Here is a 20057-nt window from a genome sequence, read left to right as displayed (position 1 = left end):
TGTCCTTCTGGTTCGCCTCTGCTACAGTAGGAGGAATCCCCCTTAGCTATTTTCCAAGCCTCAGGTCTTATGAGACTATTTGCCCCTTCTGCTGTTCCCCGCTGATCCAGGATTTTTCTGGGGGAATATTTTATGGTTCTTTCACGGTCATCAGGGGGGGAGGAGAGAGCATTTACTGATCACGCCACCATCCTGGCTCCCAGAAGTTCAAGTAGGTGACTTACCGAAGTTTAATCTTCAGGCTGAAGGTTTCAGGAGCTCCTGCGCTGATATCTGGTGCTCAGCGGCTCTCACCAGCTTGGTTTGGCTTGTCTCCTGCTCTGCTGGTTCCTCCCACTACTCTCAGGCTTCTCGGGTCCCTTCTGCTCTGCTGTGCTGACTGTGCTGCGCTGTGCGCTGGGGGCTCACCCCCGCGGAACAGATCCTTCCTGCGGACCTTCCAGTCTAACCTGGGCTCCGAATCCATCGCAGTGTGTTTACCACTGGATTCTGCACCTCCAAAATTTAGTCAGATTCTCCTTTCAGAGCTATCCAAAGGAGTTTGTCCAGGAGCTTAAGTGAGTCAGTGCTCTCACTCCTGTTTTTCATTCTTGAAGAGGACCAATGACCTCAGAAAGGTGATGTCTTGACTTGTGAGTTTATTGGATTTAAGTGAGGTAGGGCTGGGCAAAATCACCAGCCTTATTCTCTCCTCCAGAGCCACCTGGCTCCAGTGGCAAGACATAGATCAGGATGACTGGGAATAGTCCATAAAATCTGAGAATGAGAAAGGAAGAAAGGATATCCAGGAACGACCTGTGTCCCACTGTATCTGTCACCATTGACCCTGTTATCTTGACCTATGTCTTACCACTGGACTCTGATGATTCTGTAGGAGAGAGTGAGGCTGATGACTTCACACAGCTCTGCTTCACCTAAACCCAACTCACTTTGAAGTCAAGACAGTTCCCTCCTGATGTCTCTTTCATGTTGAATGATGAACAATAAACAGCAACAAGCCTGTACCTTGAAATCTTTCCTTGTAGACACAATCAGTTTCAGCCAGGCCCCTAATGTTCTTACCCTTCTGTTAGGATCAATGGCATGAGAGATAAAATGGGCAGAATGAAGTGATTTTTTTTGCTTAGATACCCTCAGGGCAGCTGGCATCTCACGACCAGGCCTTCTTATCTTTTTTCCCTTTCTTCATAAAGGTATAAAAACTTTTTCATAGATCTCTAGTCTGAAAAATCCATTGCTGTCTGCAGTCAAGGGAGAACCCCAGGGTGGCAGGTTTTCTCCCCTGGAATCTCTACTAAAGACACTTTGTTCTCAGCTTATGCCTTTGATTCCTTTTAGATCTTGACACTCCCTTATTAAGAATCACTTTTCAGTCAGTAATCACTCAACAAGCAATTTATGAATTGATTCCTCTGTGCTAGACATTATGGACACATTGCATCTGAGTGATCAACATGTTCTATCTGGAAAAGAAATATGAGGTAATTTTCAGAAGGAAGGTGGTGTCAGCTTTTCTTGTAGAAGATAGCACTTGAGCCAAAATTTAAAAGAACCTGAGAATGCTAAAAGGTAGAGGGGAGGGAATGCATGGGGGTTATCCATTCTAAAGGCATGGAGGTTGGAGATGGGAATGTGTGTGTGTGGAAGAACAAGGTCTGGAATTGTTACCTATCCCACTTAAGAATTTCTGAAGTCTGTTGGATGCCTTATGAGTTCTCTGAGCTGGTAAAAGTATGCATCTCTAGAAGTTCTCCTCCCATAGACTATAAAACACCTGTCAATAATGACTCAAAACAAATTCTAGAGCAGCAGAGGTTACAAAATGACAGAGTGAAAGAGATTTCCAGCCCAAGGCACCCTGAAAAGCTGACAGGAAATGTCTGTCGCATAGGGTGCTCAGCGCTGCGCAGCACATGCAGTGGCAAGGACAGGTCTGGAGACAGCTTAAATGTGCCATTGACAGCAGCTGCGGGTCTCATATTCCTCAGCTCCCATACAGCAAAGACAGCCTCAAAGGTAAGGGAGAAACCTCTTTCACTCAGATGAGAAGGAAACACAGCAGTGTAGCCCAAGCCCCACGTAGCAGCAGCTTCCATTTTTGGAGCCTTAGCCCAAATCCCCTTGGGAATTGAGCAGCTGATCTGGATCTCAGCCCTGAGTGGCTGCCCTGGCGTGAGGAGGAGTGCTGCCATGGTGGAGCTGGTGGAGGCTCTGGAGGACGAATCCTGCTCACAGACCAGAGTGCTGGCCAGGAGAGGAATAAACTCCTCGCTCTTGATTGTACCACCCTGGAGGAACTGAGAATTTACAGATCCTCATATTATACTCTTCTCTGCTACTGCTCCCCCTTGCCCTGGTACTCCCTCCCAAACCTCGATCTGAGAATGGACAAAGCAAGAGTCCTGCCACAGTGCTAGCAAGGAGAACCATGTATTCTCCTTCTGACCAATTGTTTGACCATTTGCAGCCTTAGAACTCAAAAATCAATTGTGCTGTCACAATTGATCAGTCAGTCCTGAGGCCTGCCCGTGATTGACTGTGACCAGGGCAGTGCTGGTATGCACTCCACTCTCATACAGTTGGGTCTCTGATCTTTCTTTCAGATCTATGTTGTCTTTGGTATCTGGGGATTAAGAGCTCTGGATGTCATTACTACTGTCAGTGATTCAGTACCCCCAGGGCTTGCCTTGGTTTTGCCTGGGCCCAGTCTGTGCTGGTGAGGCCTGCTCTGGACTGTGCTCCTGTCTCCTCATAGTGCAACAAACCTTTCCTTTTGGCCTTCAAACCTGTCTCGTGTTGGAAACTTATTTCACTCCATTTCTTGTGAGTACTGCTACTCTAGAATTTGTTTAGTCATTTAAAAAAGGCATTTAAAGAAGTTTGGGGGAGAACTCAAGTGAGTCCCTGACTTTACTCTGCCATATTTGTCTTGACTATTTTGTTAATTTTCCTTATCCTCTTTTTTATTTTATTAGTACATATTTATGGAATAAAATAAGCATTTCCATAACATTGTACAATAACACGATGGCACATGAAGCTGCTAATCTATTATGCACAACCTGCTATTTAATACAAATATACAGTGAAATAATCATGTACTTTGGATGGTTTCCCTCTACCTTCCTCCCTTATTGTGTTTTTTCACTGCCATTTTCCTTAGAAGCCTTATGGAAACTAAGGATGGTCATCCCAATGCTGATGGTGCAGTCTCAGGGAAGATGATGAAGTTACTGCCAAGGGTGACAAGGGTAGGGCATCTAATGTTGCCTAAAAGTGAAATTTCCATCATGAGAAGGGAGACTAGATCTTTCCTATAGACTGAGTTGCCTCAAGAGCTTCCTTGTTCCATCCACCTTGTCTGTCCTGGCTGTCTTTTTAGGACTGAGGAAAAACAGCCAGAGCTAAGAGTCCAGGCACATTCCCCTGAATTGTTTGCAGTTTTCTCTCAAACACCATGTGAGGGGAAAAGAATTGTGTTAGAGAGCAGAGGGCAGAGTAAAGAATGGGACCAGCTTCTGGAAACAGCCCCATGTGAAGGCTGGTGGTGCTTGGCTGGAGCTTACCAGGCAGATGATATTTTTCTCTTCCTCTTCTTTCTTTTCTGCTTCTTTCTACCTCATCGAGAGTCTCTGGGACAAGTGGCTCCTGAAGCAGAGCTGAATCAGGCCCAATTCTCCCCTGAGGGCAGTGGTTGCCCTGAGCCTGTAACTCTGCAGCAGCTGCTCCTCTATGCAGGAGAGCTGAAGAGCCTGGGGAGGTTTTTGTTCAGGGCTGAAACACTGTGGGAATGGAGCACTCCTATAGTGAAAACAGTAATAATCTGCCACATCCTCAGCCTCCACAACACTGATGGTGAAGGTGAAATCTGTCCCAGAGCCACTACCACTGAACCTGGCAGGGACCCCAGACTGCAGTTTGGAAGCAGCATAGATCAGGAGCTTTGGAGACTCTCCTGGTTTCTGCTGGTACCAGGCCATGTAGTTGCTAATGCTGGAACTGGCCTTGCAGTTGATGGTGACTCTGTCTCCTGTAGCCACAGAGAGGGAGGCTGGGGTCTGAGTCAGCACAATGGCTGCCTGAGATTCTGGGCAGGAAAAGAAGAAAGAGATTTCAGTTAAGAATGCTGTTCCCTTACCCTCAGTCTCTATAAGAGATTCCCACTAGAAAGCTCATTATTTCTCTAAAGTTTTGCCAACCTATGGCTGGGAGTCTTACCTTGAGGCCAGAGGAGTAGGAGGCAGAGGAGCAAGGAAGGGGAGAGCATTGTGACCCTTGCAGAGCTGGAGACAGAGAGCTCTGAGTTCCTTGTGAAAGGTGGGATATATTTGTGTCTCAGGCTGGGTTTCTGAAAGGTCTCTTAGGGATCACCATGCAAAACAGTGCTGGTCCAACCCCAACTCAAGGACCCCAGGTGTGGTGATATGCACATGGAGGGTGTATTTCCTTGAAGTGATATTTCCTTGAAGGTGTGACCTCATGTGGCCTCTTTTTTTATTGCTACTTTAAATGGACCTCCTCTGGAATGGCCTTGATCTTGTGGCAAGTGACTCTAAACGGGGTTGTCCTCTTTATTTCCCCAGGAGAGATTAGAGGCCTCTGGGTCAAGAGACTATGTGTTGACAAATGTTTGTGGAAAGAACAGAGTTAAGAAAGCAAGAAGTAGTTGAGTTAGAAAGAGAACTAAGACCTGGGAGTCACCAGAATACAAGGAGAGCTTAGGGCCCAGGGTGAGATTTATGGCCATGGAGGGAACTTGGAGATTCTTTGGTCTGGTACGTGGTATGGGCAGCATGTGTCCCTTGGGTTGTTTTGGGGCCTAGATATTTCTTTTTCTCTTCCATATTTCTGTTGCCTCTTTCAAAATGCTGAAAAACAGAAGGGTTTGTTGATCTCAACCACCCATTTTGCAGTTGTGGAAAATGAGGTGAAAAGGAGCAAAATGGTTGTTCAGAGACATTTTTCCTACTGAAGTCCATCATCTCCTATTCTTCCCCTTTTTTCAGACCATCATTGTCCCATGGCTGAACTCTGTCTATGGCCGTCTTGTTGGTTTCTCTGGCTCAACTATCTCCCTACTCCAGCCAGTGCTGCCCTCAGCTGTTAAACTGATCATGTGACAGAGCAGGGCTGACCATGTGATCTCCTAGTCCAGAACCTCCTGTCCCTCTTTTCACCTCCAGGATCTGATAAAAAGTCCTTTAAAAACTTTCAGAACTTGTCCAATCTCTCCCTTTCCACTTTCTTTACCCTTCACCCTCTCCCTGGTACCTTATGACATGGTGACCCTCTTAACTCTGTTCCCTCTTCCTGCTGGCCCCTATGTCAGAAGAATGTTCTTCTACCTTACAGCCACTTCCTGCCTTCAGGGGCTTCCTCTTTCCTCAGAAATAAACACATGGGAAACTTCCAGTATATTCTCTGGCTAGTATGATGTCCCTGTGTAGTCTTTTCTTTTGTGCCCTTACTTCATATTGGACACAATATTGTCTTTTACTGGCCATGGTTTTTTAATTTAATTTTTCATTTAAATCTTTTGAAATTGAACTTGAATGCTAAAAAAAAAGCCTTTCCATAATTGCAGCAGAATAGAAAGAGAGGATTCTGTGGGCAACTTCCTCTCACATCTTGTAAAACAATCACACAATAAAGTCCATCCTTGTCTTTGCAGACTATCCTGTTATATGTCCTCCCTTCTGAACTTTCCGTTGTTCTTTTTGTGCCTTTATAAAGACAAGTCAGTGGTCTGCTTTCTTTTTTTCATTATGATTCCTCTTTCCTCATCCCTGAAATAAAAATTGAGAAGAAATAAATAAAATAAATCCCTTGTAACATGCAAGCAGAATCTTGCACTATCTGATGGCCATATCCAATAATGTGTCTCCTTTTGCATCTTGTGTCCATCCTCTCTTTGTCAGGAGATGGGTAGCAGGTCCTTTCAGAGTTTCTCTACAGATGAGGTTCAGAGTTGTCTTTACCATGCTCATGTCTTTTTACACTTTGTTTTCCTGGTTTTATTCATTTTAGTGTCTGTCATTTCTTACTGCCCAGCACTTTGTGACATAACTTCTTTCATCAACACTTATAGCTCAGTGATGTTTATCATATTTATAAGGCACATTTTATTCAGGTATTCTTCAATTATGTAAGAGGAAATCTAAGACATTTAATTGTATTTGTTACTCCAGGGTCCGGGTATTTTATTGCGGGTGGTAAAACACTGGGCCTGAAGTTAGGTAGACCTGAATTCAAATCCAGTCTGTGATACTTTTTGGCCATGTGACCCTGGGCAAGTTGCCTAATCATGTTTTGGGTATACACATGGACACACACAGACACACACATACATATACACCCACGTATGTTTATTTGGAGGTTTGTGAACACCATATTCACTGTCTATGTGAGATTCCAGAATGTAATTATTTTCTTAATTTCTAGTAATACATTTTAGGGCAAGAAATGGAAAGATACTCAATAAATTATTAAAGGCTTGGTTAACTTTGTTTTTGTGATAAAGCTTATTTAACTGGGTATCTTCTCTCTGGGTTTTAAAAACATAATCTCCTCCCTATTACAACACTTTTTTGACTGAGGAATTTTGTGCTACCAGTAATTCTATAACGACTTCTTTGGAAAGTTATTTATGTTACTCAAGGACATTTTATACCAATGTAGTTGAACAATTTGAAATTTTAAAGGTTTAATTTTCCTTTAAAGTAGAAAAGAGAGATATCTACCATTTTTGAAATTTCCTACTCATTTTCACCATGAATATTTAGTGATACTTATCTTCATTTCTTACTTCAGGATAAATTTTAAACTGTTTCAAAAAAGGGAAAGAAAGGTTTTGAAAAAAATCTTTCTCTGATTTTCTACTAAATTTTCATTTGCAAGATAATTTAATGCCATATTATTATGATAAGTTGTAAACCAGAAGAGACTTTGCTGTTTTGATCATAAATTGTAGTCATCTCATGGCTTAAGCAAGTATTAAATTAGTGTTTGAACTTATGATATGTATAAAATTAAATTCAGGAAGTTTCTCACTTTCCAGAGTGAGTATTTGAAGAGAAGTATAAACAAGCTTGTGAAGGATGTGAATCTATCAAGTTGTAAGGTTAAAGTCAGGAGCGTCTTTGTTTTTGTTGAAGGAACAGTATTTCGTTGCAGACATATGTTAGTGAAGAGCAGTATCTTATGAGCTATCCTGTGTTATCTTAATGGGAAACCTAATATTACTTTTTCTTTTGGAATTAGAAGATGTGGAAAAATATATGAAAACTGCTTAAGACTCAAAGTAAGATATTCCCATTCTTGAAAGGAGTTCTGAGTGCAATATAAGTTTTCCTGTGATGAGTCTCTGACTGTTACCAATATGAGATTAAATACTTGTTGTCTAGGATATGTGCTCCTTGAGAACTGAACTCACCCTGAGCTCTGATTATTGGAACTTGCTCTTTAAGACTATTTATGGATCTGTAATTGACTATAGTTTTGACCTTTGATTACAGACTTGTCTGAAATATCATGAAGCCAATATCATGTGATACAGGTTGGGAACAGCTGAAGGTGGATGTCTGTGCCTAGGAAAAGTTTTGGGGACAACCTTGGACATGGTCTAGATAGGATCTTTCTGACTCTTTTTCCTAATTGTGCTATTTAGTTTCTGAAAAGGGAAGTTCTCTACCTGATTAATCATGAGCCCTGCTTTTAACATGTTGTTGCTACAAGATTGACTGTAGATATGACTTATCCCTGGAATCAAACAGAACTAAGGAAATTTTTTGCTTCTTTTATGATATATGACATTGTTGCAACTGTTATTCTCTTTTTTTTCTTTACAGCAAATATCTATAATCAAGTAGTTATGTTAGTACAATATAAATCTCTTACATAACGGATAGACACTGAAACATCTCTGAGTCACCACAGTAGGCGGCAGAAATGAATGTCTTACAATATTACCTTATATTCATGGCCAAATAATAGTAAGAGAGGGATAGCATCCTCTGAAGGAGAAAATCCTTGGGCAAAGTAATAAGAGAAAGAAGTAATGTGATAGGTTTTTAATTACATAGAATAGCAAATTTTGAGGGAAAAGCAATAGAGTACACTGCTTCCTCCAAGAATTATATACAGGTATGTAAATTTGGCTTCCAAAATTTATCTATCATGAAAATTCAGGTTTTAGGCATGCTTTGGTAGTAAGGTTTCAAATGTGGATTTTTCTGTTATTAAAACATCTGCCTAATAATTTTAGAAGGCAGAAGAATTTATTTTATGGTAGGTTCCTCATATTTTAAAAGATTCTTTTATCAATACAGGATTTAGGTAAGGACAGAAACAGCAAATGGTACATAAAGGGAAATTGTCTGAAGTTTCAAAATTGGAGAACCAAATTTAAATGATTGTACTCATTGAAACTGAATCCAAATTATCTAGGAACTTTTAGTACTGAACCAGAGAAGCTGAACTCCCTTTTAGAATTGTCTTCAGAAGAAAATCTATTGTCCAAGAAAGGATATCTAAGAATCACCTTGGAGTCAAAAGATGCTGCTTAAATAGACATTGATAATGGGGTGCTGGGATACCTGCCTAAAAAGGGTTTTTAGAAGATCTTATAAAATACTTTTAAAGTCAAATGACAGAGATGGAGAAAAAAGCCAAAAAAAATTAAGAACAATCCAAGATAAACAAGAAGGTTATGAAAAGAAATTCAACCAATTAGAAAAGGAAATCCAAAATTTTACAGAAGAAATTGATATCCTGAAAATTAGAATTAAGCAAAGTGAAATCAGTGAAATTGAGGAGAGCAAGAAATACTTAAATACAACTTGAATGACTGTAAAATAGAAGAGAAAGTGAAATGTAAGAAAAACAATAGATTTGGAGAAGAGATCAAGGAAAGAAAAAATAAAAATAATCAGACTAACTGAAAGTTATAATCAGAAAAAGAACACATGAAATAATTTTAAAAATTGTCCTGAAGCATTAGGTCAAGGGGGGAAATAGACATAGAAAAACTCCATTGATCACCACTTAAAAGAGATCCTATAAAGACAACTCATAGGAATATCATAGTGCTAAGTATTTCTTCACTGATTGATTGATAAACTTTATAAATATATCATCATCACCTGCTCTCTGTTTTTTCAAGTCCCTTTCCTCTCTTGAGATGCTACAATCTGCTTTCCTTTCCCTTGTTCAGAGAGACAGTGGGAACCCTTGAGGTCATCACAGTTTGGTGTGATTACAGCAGAACTTAAGTTCAATGGCACCTGGGCAATTTACAAAGTGCTTTCTCAACTTTAAGGAGATTAACGAAGATATTGATGTTATTGACATTTCGGGCAGCTGGTGGCACAGTGGTTAGAGAGGTGGGCCTGGAATCAGGAAGCCCTGTCTTCAAATCTGTTCTCAAACATTAGCTCTTGTCACCCTGTGGAAGTCCCTTACTCTCTCTTTGCCTCAGTTCCCTCATCCACAGAATGGGGACAATGACAGAGTTGTGGGGAACCAAATGTGATATAGTTTTTTTTCTCCCCTTTTTTCCCCCTCCCCCCCCCAGACCCAAGTTTTCTAATTGCCACTGTGACCTATCTGCTCTCTCCTCTATCCTCCCTCCCTGCCCTTGTCTCCGTCTTCTCTTTTGTCCTGTAGGGCCGGATAGCTTTCTTGACCTCTTAACCTGTGTTTCTTGTTACCCAGTGGTAAGAACATTACATTGGTCCTAATACTTTGAGTTCCAACTTCTTTAGCTCCCTCCCTCTCTACCCCTTCCCCTTGGAAGACAGGCAGTTCAATATAGGCCATATCTGTTTAGTTTTGCAAATGATTTCCATACTAGTTGTGTTGTATAAGACTAACTATATTTCCCTCCATCCTGTCCTATCCCCCATTACTTCTATTTTCTTATGGTCCTTTCCCTCCCCATGGGTGTCGACCTCGTATTGCATTCTCCTCCCCACGCCCTCCCCTCTCTCCTCCCCCCCTTCCTGCTTGTGCCCCTGTCCCCCACTCTCCTGTATTATGAGATAGGTTTTCCTATCAGAATGAGTGTGCATTATATTCTTTCCTTTAGTGGAATGTGATGAGAGTAGATCTCATGTTTTTCTCTCACCTCCCCTCTTTATCTCTCCAATAATGAGTATTTTGCTTGCCTCTTCTATGAGAGATAATTTGCCCCATTCAATTTCTCCCTTTCTCCTCCCAATATATTTCTCTCTCACTGCTTGATTTCATTTTTTTTTTAAGATATGATCCCATCCTCTTCAATTCACTCTGTGCACTCTGTCTCTATGTATGTCTGCGTGTGTGCATGTGTGTTTGTGTGTGTACTCCCACCCAGTGTTCAGATACTGAAATGTTTCAAGAGTTATAAATATTGTCTTTCCATGTAGGAATGTAAACAGTTCAACTTTAGTACGTCCCTTATGATTTCTCTTTGCTGTTCGCTTTTTTATGGTTCTCTTCATTCTTGTGTTAGAAAGTCAAATTTTCTTTCCAGTTCTGGTCTTTTCATCAGGAAAATTTGAAAGTCTTCTATTTCATTGAAAGACCATTTTTTCTCCTGAAGTATTATACTCAGTTTTGCTGGGTAGGTTGTGATACAGTTTTAACACGTTTATCACAGTGTCTGGGATGTATAATAGCTTCCATATAAATGCTTATTTTCCTGTTTTGTTGATGAGGAGTGTGAGGTTCTGACTTACTCCTGGCCACCTGACCCCAAAATGACATAATTAGGGTTCAAATCTGTCTTTTGATTTCTTAAATCCAGTGCTTTGAAGATTCTACCATTCTGCCTCTTTCTTCTACCTAGGACAGCTGCGTAGCCTAGTGGCTTCAATATTGCTTTTAGAGTCAAGAAGACCTGAGTTCCTGCCTTTGATTTCAACATTTCATTTGATTTTTTTGGTTTTTGTATCACCTTCATGTCTGAATGTCCCTTGCCCTTTCCAGAAATCCATCTCTTGTAATAAAGAATTTAAAATATCAGGTGAGTCCCTGCCTTTACTCTGCTATGTTGGCTCCATCTCTATTCTTAGTTTTCTTAACCCCACCTTTTTTGTTACATTAATACATATTTATGGTAAAATAAACAAGTATTTCCATAACATAGTAAAATGGAACATGATTGTAATGAAACTGGTTTTTTTTTTTTGTATACAAGTACCAATCTTACAACCATTATCTTGCAGAATAATTAAGAATCTTGCTTGCCTAATTGGTGTTGTAATAAACCTCCCTACTTTGACTGAAAAAAGGTTTAAGTGGTTGAATTCTTTTGAGGCAGAACTCTTGTACTCATGCATTTTAGGGTTCCCAGCATCCCAAAGTGAAACAGATATCATGCCAATTTATTTTTCTCCCCTCCCCCACTGTTCTTTTCACTCCCATTTTCCTTAGAAACCTTTTATTAGTTAAGGATGGTTATTCCCAATGCTGATAGTCTGGTATCCATACTAGTGACTACTGAAGAGTGACAAGGACAGGAGATCTCATCTTGCCTGAAAGTTAACTACTCAGAGTGGGGAGGGAGATATGTACGTATCTCTCTCTCTCTCTCTCTCTCTCTCGATAAAAAGATAAAGATAAAGATATAGATATATATTTATCCTATAGACTGAGTTGCCTCAAGAACTTTAGGGGCTGTTTAACCTACCTTATCTATCATGGCTGTTTTTTAGATCAGGGGGGAATTATAGCCAGAGTTGAGAGTGCAGGCCCATTCCCCTGAATTGTTTACACTTTCCTCTTAAACACCAGCTGAGGGGAGAAGAATTGTGTTAGGGAGCAGTGAGCAGAGACCAGGGAAAAGAATGAGACCAGCTTCTGGAAGCAGCCCCCATGTGAAGGTTTGTGGTCCTTGGCTAACACTTACCAGACAGAAGATATTTTTCTCTTCTTCTTTTCTCTCTTCTTCATCTTTCTACCTCAATGAGAGCCCTTGGGACAAGTAGCTCCTGCAGCTGAGCTGAATTAGGCCCAATTCTCCCCTGAGGGCAGTGGTTGCCTGGAACCTGTGATCCTGGGGCAGTAGCTGTTCTGCCACTCTGATGGGCTGAGCAGCCTGGGGAGGTTTTGTTCAGGGCTGAAACGCTATGGGAATGGAGCACTACCCCATTGATGACAACAGTAATCTGCAGTATCCTGAGCCTCCACAGCACTGATAGTGAAGGTGAAATCTGTCCCAGAGCCACTGCCACTGAATCTGGCAGGGACCCCAGACTGTAGGGAGAGGAAGCCTTATAGATCAGGAGCTTTGGTGACTGTCCTGGTTTCTGCTGGTATCAAGCCATGTAGTTGCTAATGCTGGAACTGGCCTTGCAGTTGATGGTGATTCTGTCTCCTGGAGTCACAGACAGGGATGGTGGGGTCTGGGTCATGACAGTGGCTGACTGGGCTTCTTGGTGAGTAAAGAAGAAAAAAGAATTTTCAGTGAAGAATTCCATGTAGAGACAATGAAAGCAGAACTTGTTCCTTACCCTCAGGCTGTATCACTTGAAAACTCCTTTTTTCTCTAAAGTGGTGCCAACGTATTGTTCACTGGAAGTCTTACCTTGAGGCCAGAGGAGTGGGAGGCAGAGGAGCAAGGAAGGGGAGAGCATTGTGAGCCTTGTAGAGCTGGAGGAAGAGAGCTCTGAGCTCAGTGAGAAAGGTGGGAGATATTTGAGTCTGGACTGGGTTTGTGAAAGGTCCTTTGGATATCACCATGCAAAACAGTTGTGGACCTGCCTCAACTCAAGGATCCCATAAGTAGTTATATGCACATGGAGGCAGTGGTCCAGTTGTGTTTCCTTGAAGGTGTGACCTCATGTGGCCTCTTTTTTATTGCTGTATTAAATAGACCTGCCTTAGGCTGCACATGATAGTGGCTGTGATATGTGGTCAATTGTGGTTATAAATGAGGGAGGTCTCTCTGTTTTCCCAGGAGAGATCAGAGGGCTCTGGATCTAGAGACCAAGAATTGACAAGTGTCTGTGCACAGAAGAGAGTTAAAAAAGAAAGAATGTACCTGAGTTAGAAAGAAAACTAAGACTGGGGAACCTGCAGAACTTCAAGACTATTGAGAGTCCAGTCTTAGATGAATGGAGATTGAGGGGACTTGGAGATTCCTTGGTCTAGTAAGTGGTGTGGGCAGATTGTGTCCCTTGAGTTGTTGTGGGGGAGCAGGTGTTTATTCTTCTCTTTTGTATTTCTGTTTCATCTTTCAGAATGCTGAAAAAAAGGATGGATTGCTGATCTCAACCTCTCGTTTGTAGTTGGGGAAAATGAGGCCAAAAGGAGCAAAACGGTTGTTCAGAGACATTTTCCCTGTTAAAGTCCATTACCTCCTATTCTCCACTCAGAACACTGTCACCTTTCAGCAGTTCCTCATAATCTCGTGGTTGGAGAGGCCATGGCCATGTCCATTTGGTTGATTTCTCTGCCTCCACTCTCTCCCCACTCTAGCCAATGCTGCCCTCAGCTGTTTAAGTGATCATGTGAGAGAGCAGAGCTGGCCATGTCACCTCCTACTCCAGAAACTCCAGCCCCTCTTTATCACATCGAGGATCTAATAAAACATCCTTAAAAATCCTTCAAAACTTGGCCAGTTGCTCCCTTTCCACTTTTCTTACCCTTCACCCCCTCCCAAGTACCCCATGGACTGGTGACACTGGATAAAGATTCCTCTCCCTGACTCTATGCCCTCTCCTTGCTGTCCCCTGGGCCTCGAATGTTCTTCTTTCTTACTCCATTTTCCTGCCTTCATGTGCTTCCAGTGTCCTCAGAAATAATCATATGGGGCAGCTTCCAGTTCTTTTCTCTTGCCAGTATGATCTTCCTGTGCAGTCTTTTCTTGTACACCCATTCTTCATGCTAGACACAGTTGTATCTCTGACTGGCTGTACTTTTTTAATTTAAATCTTTTCATGTTGAATTTGAATGATAAAGGAAAAGCTTTTCCCTCTCTGCAGCAGAACCCAGAAACAGCATTCTGTGTTTAACTACGAACCTACCTTTCACACAGCTTGTAAAAGGGTGACACAATAAAGTGTATCCATATCTCTGCAGACTCTCCTCTTATCTCTCCTCCCTTCTGAACTTCCTTTGGTTTCTTTTTCTGTACATTTATAAAGATGAGTCAGTGGTCTACTTCCTTTTTTCTTTATAATTGCGTTTGCCTCATTCTTGAATTAAAAATTGAGAAGTAATGAAGAAAATAAATACCATCTAACATAAACAGAATCAGGCAGAATTAATCTAGGTAGTGGCTGTGTCTCAAAACAAGGGCCTCTTTCTGCCTCTTACGTCCACCTTCTCTTGGTCAGGAGGAGGTTAACATGTCCTTTCAGAGTTTCTGTACAGATGTGGTTCAGAGTTGTTTGTCTTTACTAGTCTGGTGTTTTCTTACACATTGCTCTCCTGGTTTTATTCATTTTAGTCTGTGTCAGTTCATGTTGCCCAGGATTATGTGAAGTAGCCTCTTTCATCAACTCTCACAGCTCAATAATGTTTATCATATTTCTAAAGCACGTTTTATTCCTTCATTCTTCAATTATTTAAGAGGAAATCTAAGGCATTTCATTGGATTTTGTTACTCCATGCTCAGGGTATTTGTTTTGCAGGAGGTAGAACACTTGACCTGAAGTGGGAAAGACCTGAATTCAAACCCAGCCTGTGATATTTTTTGGCTATGTGACTCTGGGCAAGTTACCTAAGTGTGTGTGTTTTGTATGCACACACACACACACACATGCAGACACAGACACACACACATATATGTTAATTTGGAGACTTGTGAATACCATATTTACTATCTAGATGAGATTTCAGAATATAAATATTTTCTTAATTTCTCGTGATATATTCAAGGACAAAGTAAAGATACTGAGTAAATTTTTAAAGGTCCGGTAAACTATGTTTTTATGACAAGGCTAATTTAAATGGCATGTTCTTCCTGACTTATGAAAGCTTGATCTACTCCCCATTACTTTTTTGATTAAAGAATTTTGTGATACCTCGTAATTCTGTAATAACTAGGAATTTAGCTTGTTACAATTCTTTGGGAATTAATTTATGCCACTCAAAGACATTTTACACCAACATAGTCAAATGAATTTGAATTTTAAAAGTTTATTTTTGTTTTAAAGTGGAAAAGAGAGATATCTATATTTTAGAAGTTTCTAACTCATTTTCTCCATAAATGTGTGGTGATTTTTTAAATTTTACATCAGCATAAATTTTAAACTGTTTTAAAAAAGGGAAGAAATTTTGGAAAGAAAGGTTTTGAAAAAATATATTCCTGTGACTTTTTTGAAGGCCTACTAAATTTTCATTTGTAGAATAATTTAATGTTATTTTGTTACGATAAGTTTTTTTGATATGAATTTGTAGAAATCCCATGGCTTAAACAAGTATTAAATTAGTGTTTTAACTTATCATATGTACAAGATTCAGCATGGTGTTCCCACATCAGAAAGGGTGCTGAGCTCTATGAGCAAAGCAGAATTGAAACAGCACAAAGGAAATGTAGGATGCACAAATTTGGACTAACTAACTCAAATGTTCACCTAGGTTATCTGTGCCCAATATGTAGTAGAGCACTCTGAACTCATATTGGTCTGATCAGCCACAGTTGGACACACTGAAACTTGTCTTTATCATGATGGTGTCATTTTGATCCTCTGAGAATGAAGGATACCAACCAAACATATGTATATTTATATCCATAGCTACAGAGAAATATATCTAAACTTTATTGTAGCTTTCTGGAGGAGTGGGAAGGGAAAAAAAGAACAAAGTAAAAAAAAGTGCACAGCAGACCACAGAAGAAAACTCACAAGGAAGCAAAGAATAGATGGACAATTCTCCACGCAATGTGAATTCATCATACAGGCTTTCTTGAAATGTGAATTTATTGTTAGATATTTTGAATCCTTTCTTATCTTCTGCTATGCACAACATGTTTTTTTTTTCTTTTTCCTTTGTATTTAAGTTCCAATCCTTAAGTTTATGATATGTTTTTGTTTTTTTTCTCTCTTCTGTCTTTGTGATTTGGTCCTTGAATCCAAAAGAAAAAAATAGAGAACAGTTGTTGTCCATTCCAAGTTTCCCCAGCTCCTTCCTAGGACCTTGGTTTTCATGTTGACACATAGTTCTTCTATCCTTCCCTCTTGTCTGAGAGGAAGAACTATTCCTTTCCTTGTATTCATTCTCCATATTTCTTTCTTTCTCCTTTTGCACCCCCTACTCCACTTCCTGAAGCCTTAAGTCTTCTGTTTTCAAGGCTCTCTTCCCTTAAGCTTTTAAGTATAGATAAGGCTGATCAATCCTGAAGACAACAGAATCTTTCCTGACCCTGTGGTGCATTTTATCTAGATTCTATTTTGCTGGATTCCATTTCTTCCTAATCTTATATATGGTTTGCTGTCTCTCTATTTCTTTGTATGCTGTCTCCATTAGATTGTAAGCAGGGACTCTCTTTGCCTCTTTTTGTATTCCCAATGCTTAGTAGAGTACCTCACACAGAGTAGGTATTTAATAAATATTTATTGAGTGATTGATTGATAAACCTGATAAACACCTTATCTCCTCTGTTTCTTCCAGTCCCTTTCTCCTCTTGAAATGCTACAATCTGCTTTCCTTTTCCATTGTTCAGTGAGATGGTGGGAACCCTGGAGTTCATCACCCATTTGTGTGATTATAGCAAAAGCTTAAATACAATGACAATGGACTATTTGCAAAGTGCTTTCACTTCTTCAAGGAAGTTAATGGAAATATTATTATTATTGTTGACATTTGGGGCAGGTGGTGGCACAGTGTTACAGAGGTAGACCTGGAATCAGGAAGACCTGTGTTCAAATCTGTTCTCAAACATTAGTACTTGTCACCCTGACAAAGTCCCTTCCTCTCTATTTGCCTCAGTTCCCTCATCTACAAAATGGGGAAAATTAGAGTTGTGGGGAATCGAATGAGCTATAGTTTTAATGTGCTTTTCACAGTGTCTGGGATGTATAATAACTTCCATATAAATGCTTATTCCTTTTTTTGCAGATGAGGAAAGTGTGAGGTTCTGACTTACTCTTGGTTACCAGACCCCAAAATGCCATAATTGGGGTTCAAACCCCATCTTTTGATCTCTTAAGTCCACTGCAATGATGATTATACAATTCTATCTCTCTTTCTTCTACCTAGGAAGGCAGTGCTGCCTAGTGGCTAGAATATTGCTTTTGGAGTTAGGAAGGTCTGAGGTCAAAACCTGCCTTTGATTTAAACATTTCAATTGAAGTTTTGATTTTTGTTTCACCTTTATTTCTGAATTTCTCTTCCCCTTTCAAGAAATTCCACTTTTGTAATAAAGAATTTTTTAAAAAGAAAGAGGAAAAAAATAATAGTTTATTAAAAGTAGCCAATACATCAATTAATTCTGACAGGATCTATGATATTCCACAGCAATCATCCCCTGAATTTTCTCATCTATAAAATGGAGTTAATAATAACACCTCTGCTGTTGTGAGCATCCAATAAATTAATATATAGAGAGTGCTTATTAAACCTTAATTAACTGTGTAATGCTTTATTATCCAGTCTTTCCAACTTTGTCCAGCTGTTTATGGCTCCATTTGGGTTATTTTTTGGCAAAGATAGTGGAGTGTTTTGCCATTTCCTTCTCCACCTCATTTTAGAGATGACAAAATAGAGGTTTATAAAGTTCTTAACACAATATTATTATTATCTCTTTGATTTAATAAAATTGTTCCTTACAAATTAACTTTCAAGTTGTTTAAAATACCAAAAATAAAAACATGAATAATTTCTACATGTGAAAATCTGGAAATGCAGTTGATGTCATCTGACATTTACTGTTTGTATTATTACTGAATTTCTAGTATTGTACTTCTAAAATTCTCTTAGATTGGAAAATTAGAGGGACCACTCTATTGCTGAAATTATTCAGACAAAGCACTTTTAATCAGGATTTTGCTGCATATGGATTAGCCTTATAAAAGGATGTGATAAATTTGATCATTTGAAAATGTTAAATATTTAATTAGATATACTTGGTTTAAAGGCAATAATAACAATTATATTTACTATGGTAGCCTATTATTTCTTTGAAAATCTTTATTATTATGAAAATATACAAGGTAGCCTAAAGTTTTAGTTTCAACATATTAATGATGGGATGAATGATTTTCTGTGGAGTATAATTTGGAAATGCATTCCCCTATGTTAATAATGAGTTGTTCCACGTTTTACCTTTGGAAAATTAAGTAATCCTCTCTTCCTGGATTTAGGGAAGGAGAGAAACAGCAAATGGTACACAAACTGAAATTCTGTGAAGTTTGAAAATTGGAGAAACAAATTTAAGTAAATGTACTATGTTCTACTAAGTCAGAATTATCTAGGAACCTCTAGATTTAGAACCAGAGAAGTAGAACCCCTTTACAAGCTGTCCTGAGAATAAAGCTTATTGTCCAAGAAGAGACATCTGGGAAACAGATAATTTACATGAGACACTGAGAACAGGTTAGTGGGCTAGAAGGAAACTTGATGTTAGTTAACCTTAGCAATAATGATTGTATTGTTTGTATGGTTTATGTGCAAGTTTTCTTGGTGACCTTGGTTGCCTGTAAATCTTCCTTCTCAATACTAGTCTATTGTGAGCTTTCTGAGTAGTTTAATCTGTCCCTGACATAATATAATTATGCATTTATAGAAATTGTAAGAAACACATTAGTGCATTGTTTGAACCAAGCTCTGTGTGCCTGGGAAACTGAACCATTTCTATGTGACTTTTACAAATTACTTTTGTTGTACTGATTAGAAACTCAGATCCAAAGCTTGATATAATGAGTTTTCTTTCAATTGTCAACTCATACGACTTCTAGGGGCTGGTACCAAGTCCTTCTGACCACTCTCAGAGATGCAAAATTGTGAGTGTAGACTCCTGGATCATCTGAAGATAACCTGCTCCTAGTGGACCTCTGAATGCACTGAGGTCCTTCGCCTTTGGCTTTGTTCAGGGCTGGAAGAAGATGACATCTGAGGCAGAGGCTCCCCAAGAATCCAGACCAGGCCTGCAAGAAGAAGGGCTCCCTCCCCACTTGAGCCCCCCCTTTTCTGATCCTTTCATTCCATATGTGGTTTGCCCCTATCTCCTGGCTCCCCTAGTTTTGGTTTTGGTTTGCTTTGTCTGTGTCATTTTTGTTCACTATTCCCCTCTTTCCTCTGAACTCAGGCTCACTTTTAGTCTCCTTCTTTACTTGTTTTTGGTTGCACTGCAGTAGCCACTCATCTCTTTGGACAGCCACCAACTCACCCTGCCAGCATCCTTCAATGGGTACATTCCTTCTGGAGTCCTACTTCCCACAAAGGGATTGACTACACAAATTTTGATCTCAGAATATTGGTTTCCATCAATAAGGTCCCTGACTCTGTTGTCTTGCCATCATCCCTGGGTATATTTTCAATGTGTGGCACCTCCCTTTGTCAGATTCTCCCTCCTCTGTGGATTGGTTTACATGTCATCATTCTTGTGGTCCCCACCATCTGAGATGACATTTGAGACTATTCTGGTCCCCTTGACCCCTTGTGTGCTTGTGGTCGTGAATGCTCTTTCTTGGATGCCTTCTCTGATCTATCTCCATTGCCACTGGGATGCTGTTCAGGCCCTGTCCCTCATCATGGGGGAGGGTAGTACCCTGGCACCTATGTGAGTACAGAAAGGAGGCCGGATATCCTCAAAGGAAGTTTTCAGGAATCAGTCCTGGCAGACATGAATGGTTAGATAGCTAGACTGAGTTCCCAGAGTGAGGAAAGAGACTGGATCCATCCTATACTACTGAGTTGGCTCAACAACATTACGGACTGTTCCATCCACTTTGTCTATCCTGGCTGTCTTTTCAGGGCTGGGAAAAGCAGGGAGAGCTGAGGGTCCCTTGAATTGTTTGCAGTCTCATCTTAAACACTAGCTCAGGGTGAGGGAATTGGAGTAGTGAACAGAGAACAGAGTACAGAATGAGACCAGCATCTGGAGCAGCCCCATGGGAAGGTTTATGGGTCTT

At 40.1% G+C, this 20057-nt stretch overlaps 1 long non-coding RNA gene and 1 gene segment (V, D, J or C); one reads left to right on the top strand and one right to left on the bottom strand.

The window, feature by feature from the left end:
* LOC140521593 (uncharacterized) overlaps window positions 1-20057 on the top strand; it is a 250177-nt gene that overhangs the window by 25423 nt on the left and 204697 nt on the right. The gene's annotated exons all lie outside the window — the stretch shown is intronic.
* Window positions 2961-4431, bottom strand: LOC140521591 (immunoglobulin kappa variable 1-27-like). The segment is given in 2 exon segments: window positions 2961-4087; window positions 4219-4431. Coding segments are annotated over 2 exon segments (522 nt in total).

Source organism: Notamacropus eugenii, chromosome 1 (assembly GCF_028372415.1).
Source record: "Notamacropus eugenii isolate mMacEug1 chromosome 1, mMacEug1.pri_v2, whole genome shotgun sequence".
Lineage (NCBI taxonomy): Eukaryota > Metazoa > Chordata > Mammalia > Diprotodontia > Macropodidae > Notamacropus > Notamacropus eugenii.
This window is presented reverse-complemented; position numbering and strand designations above follow the sequence as displayed.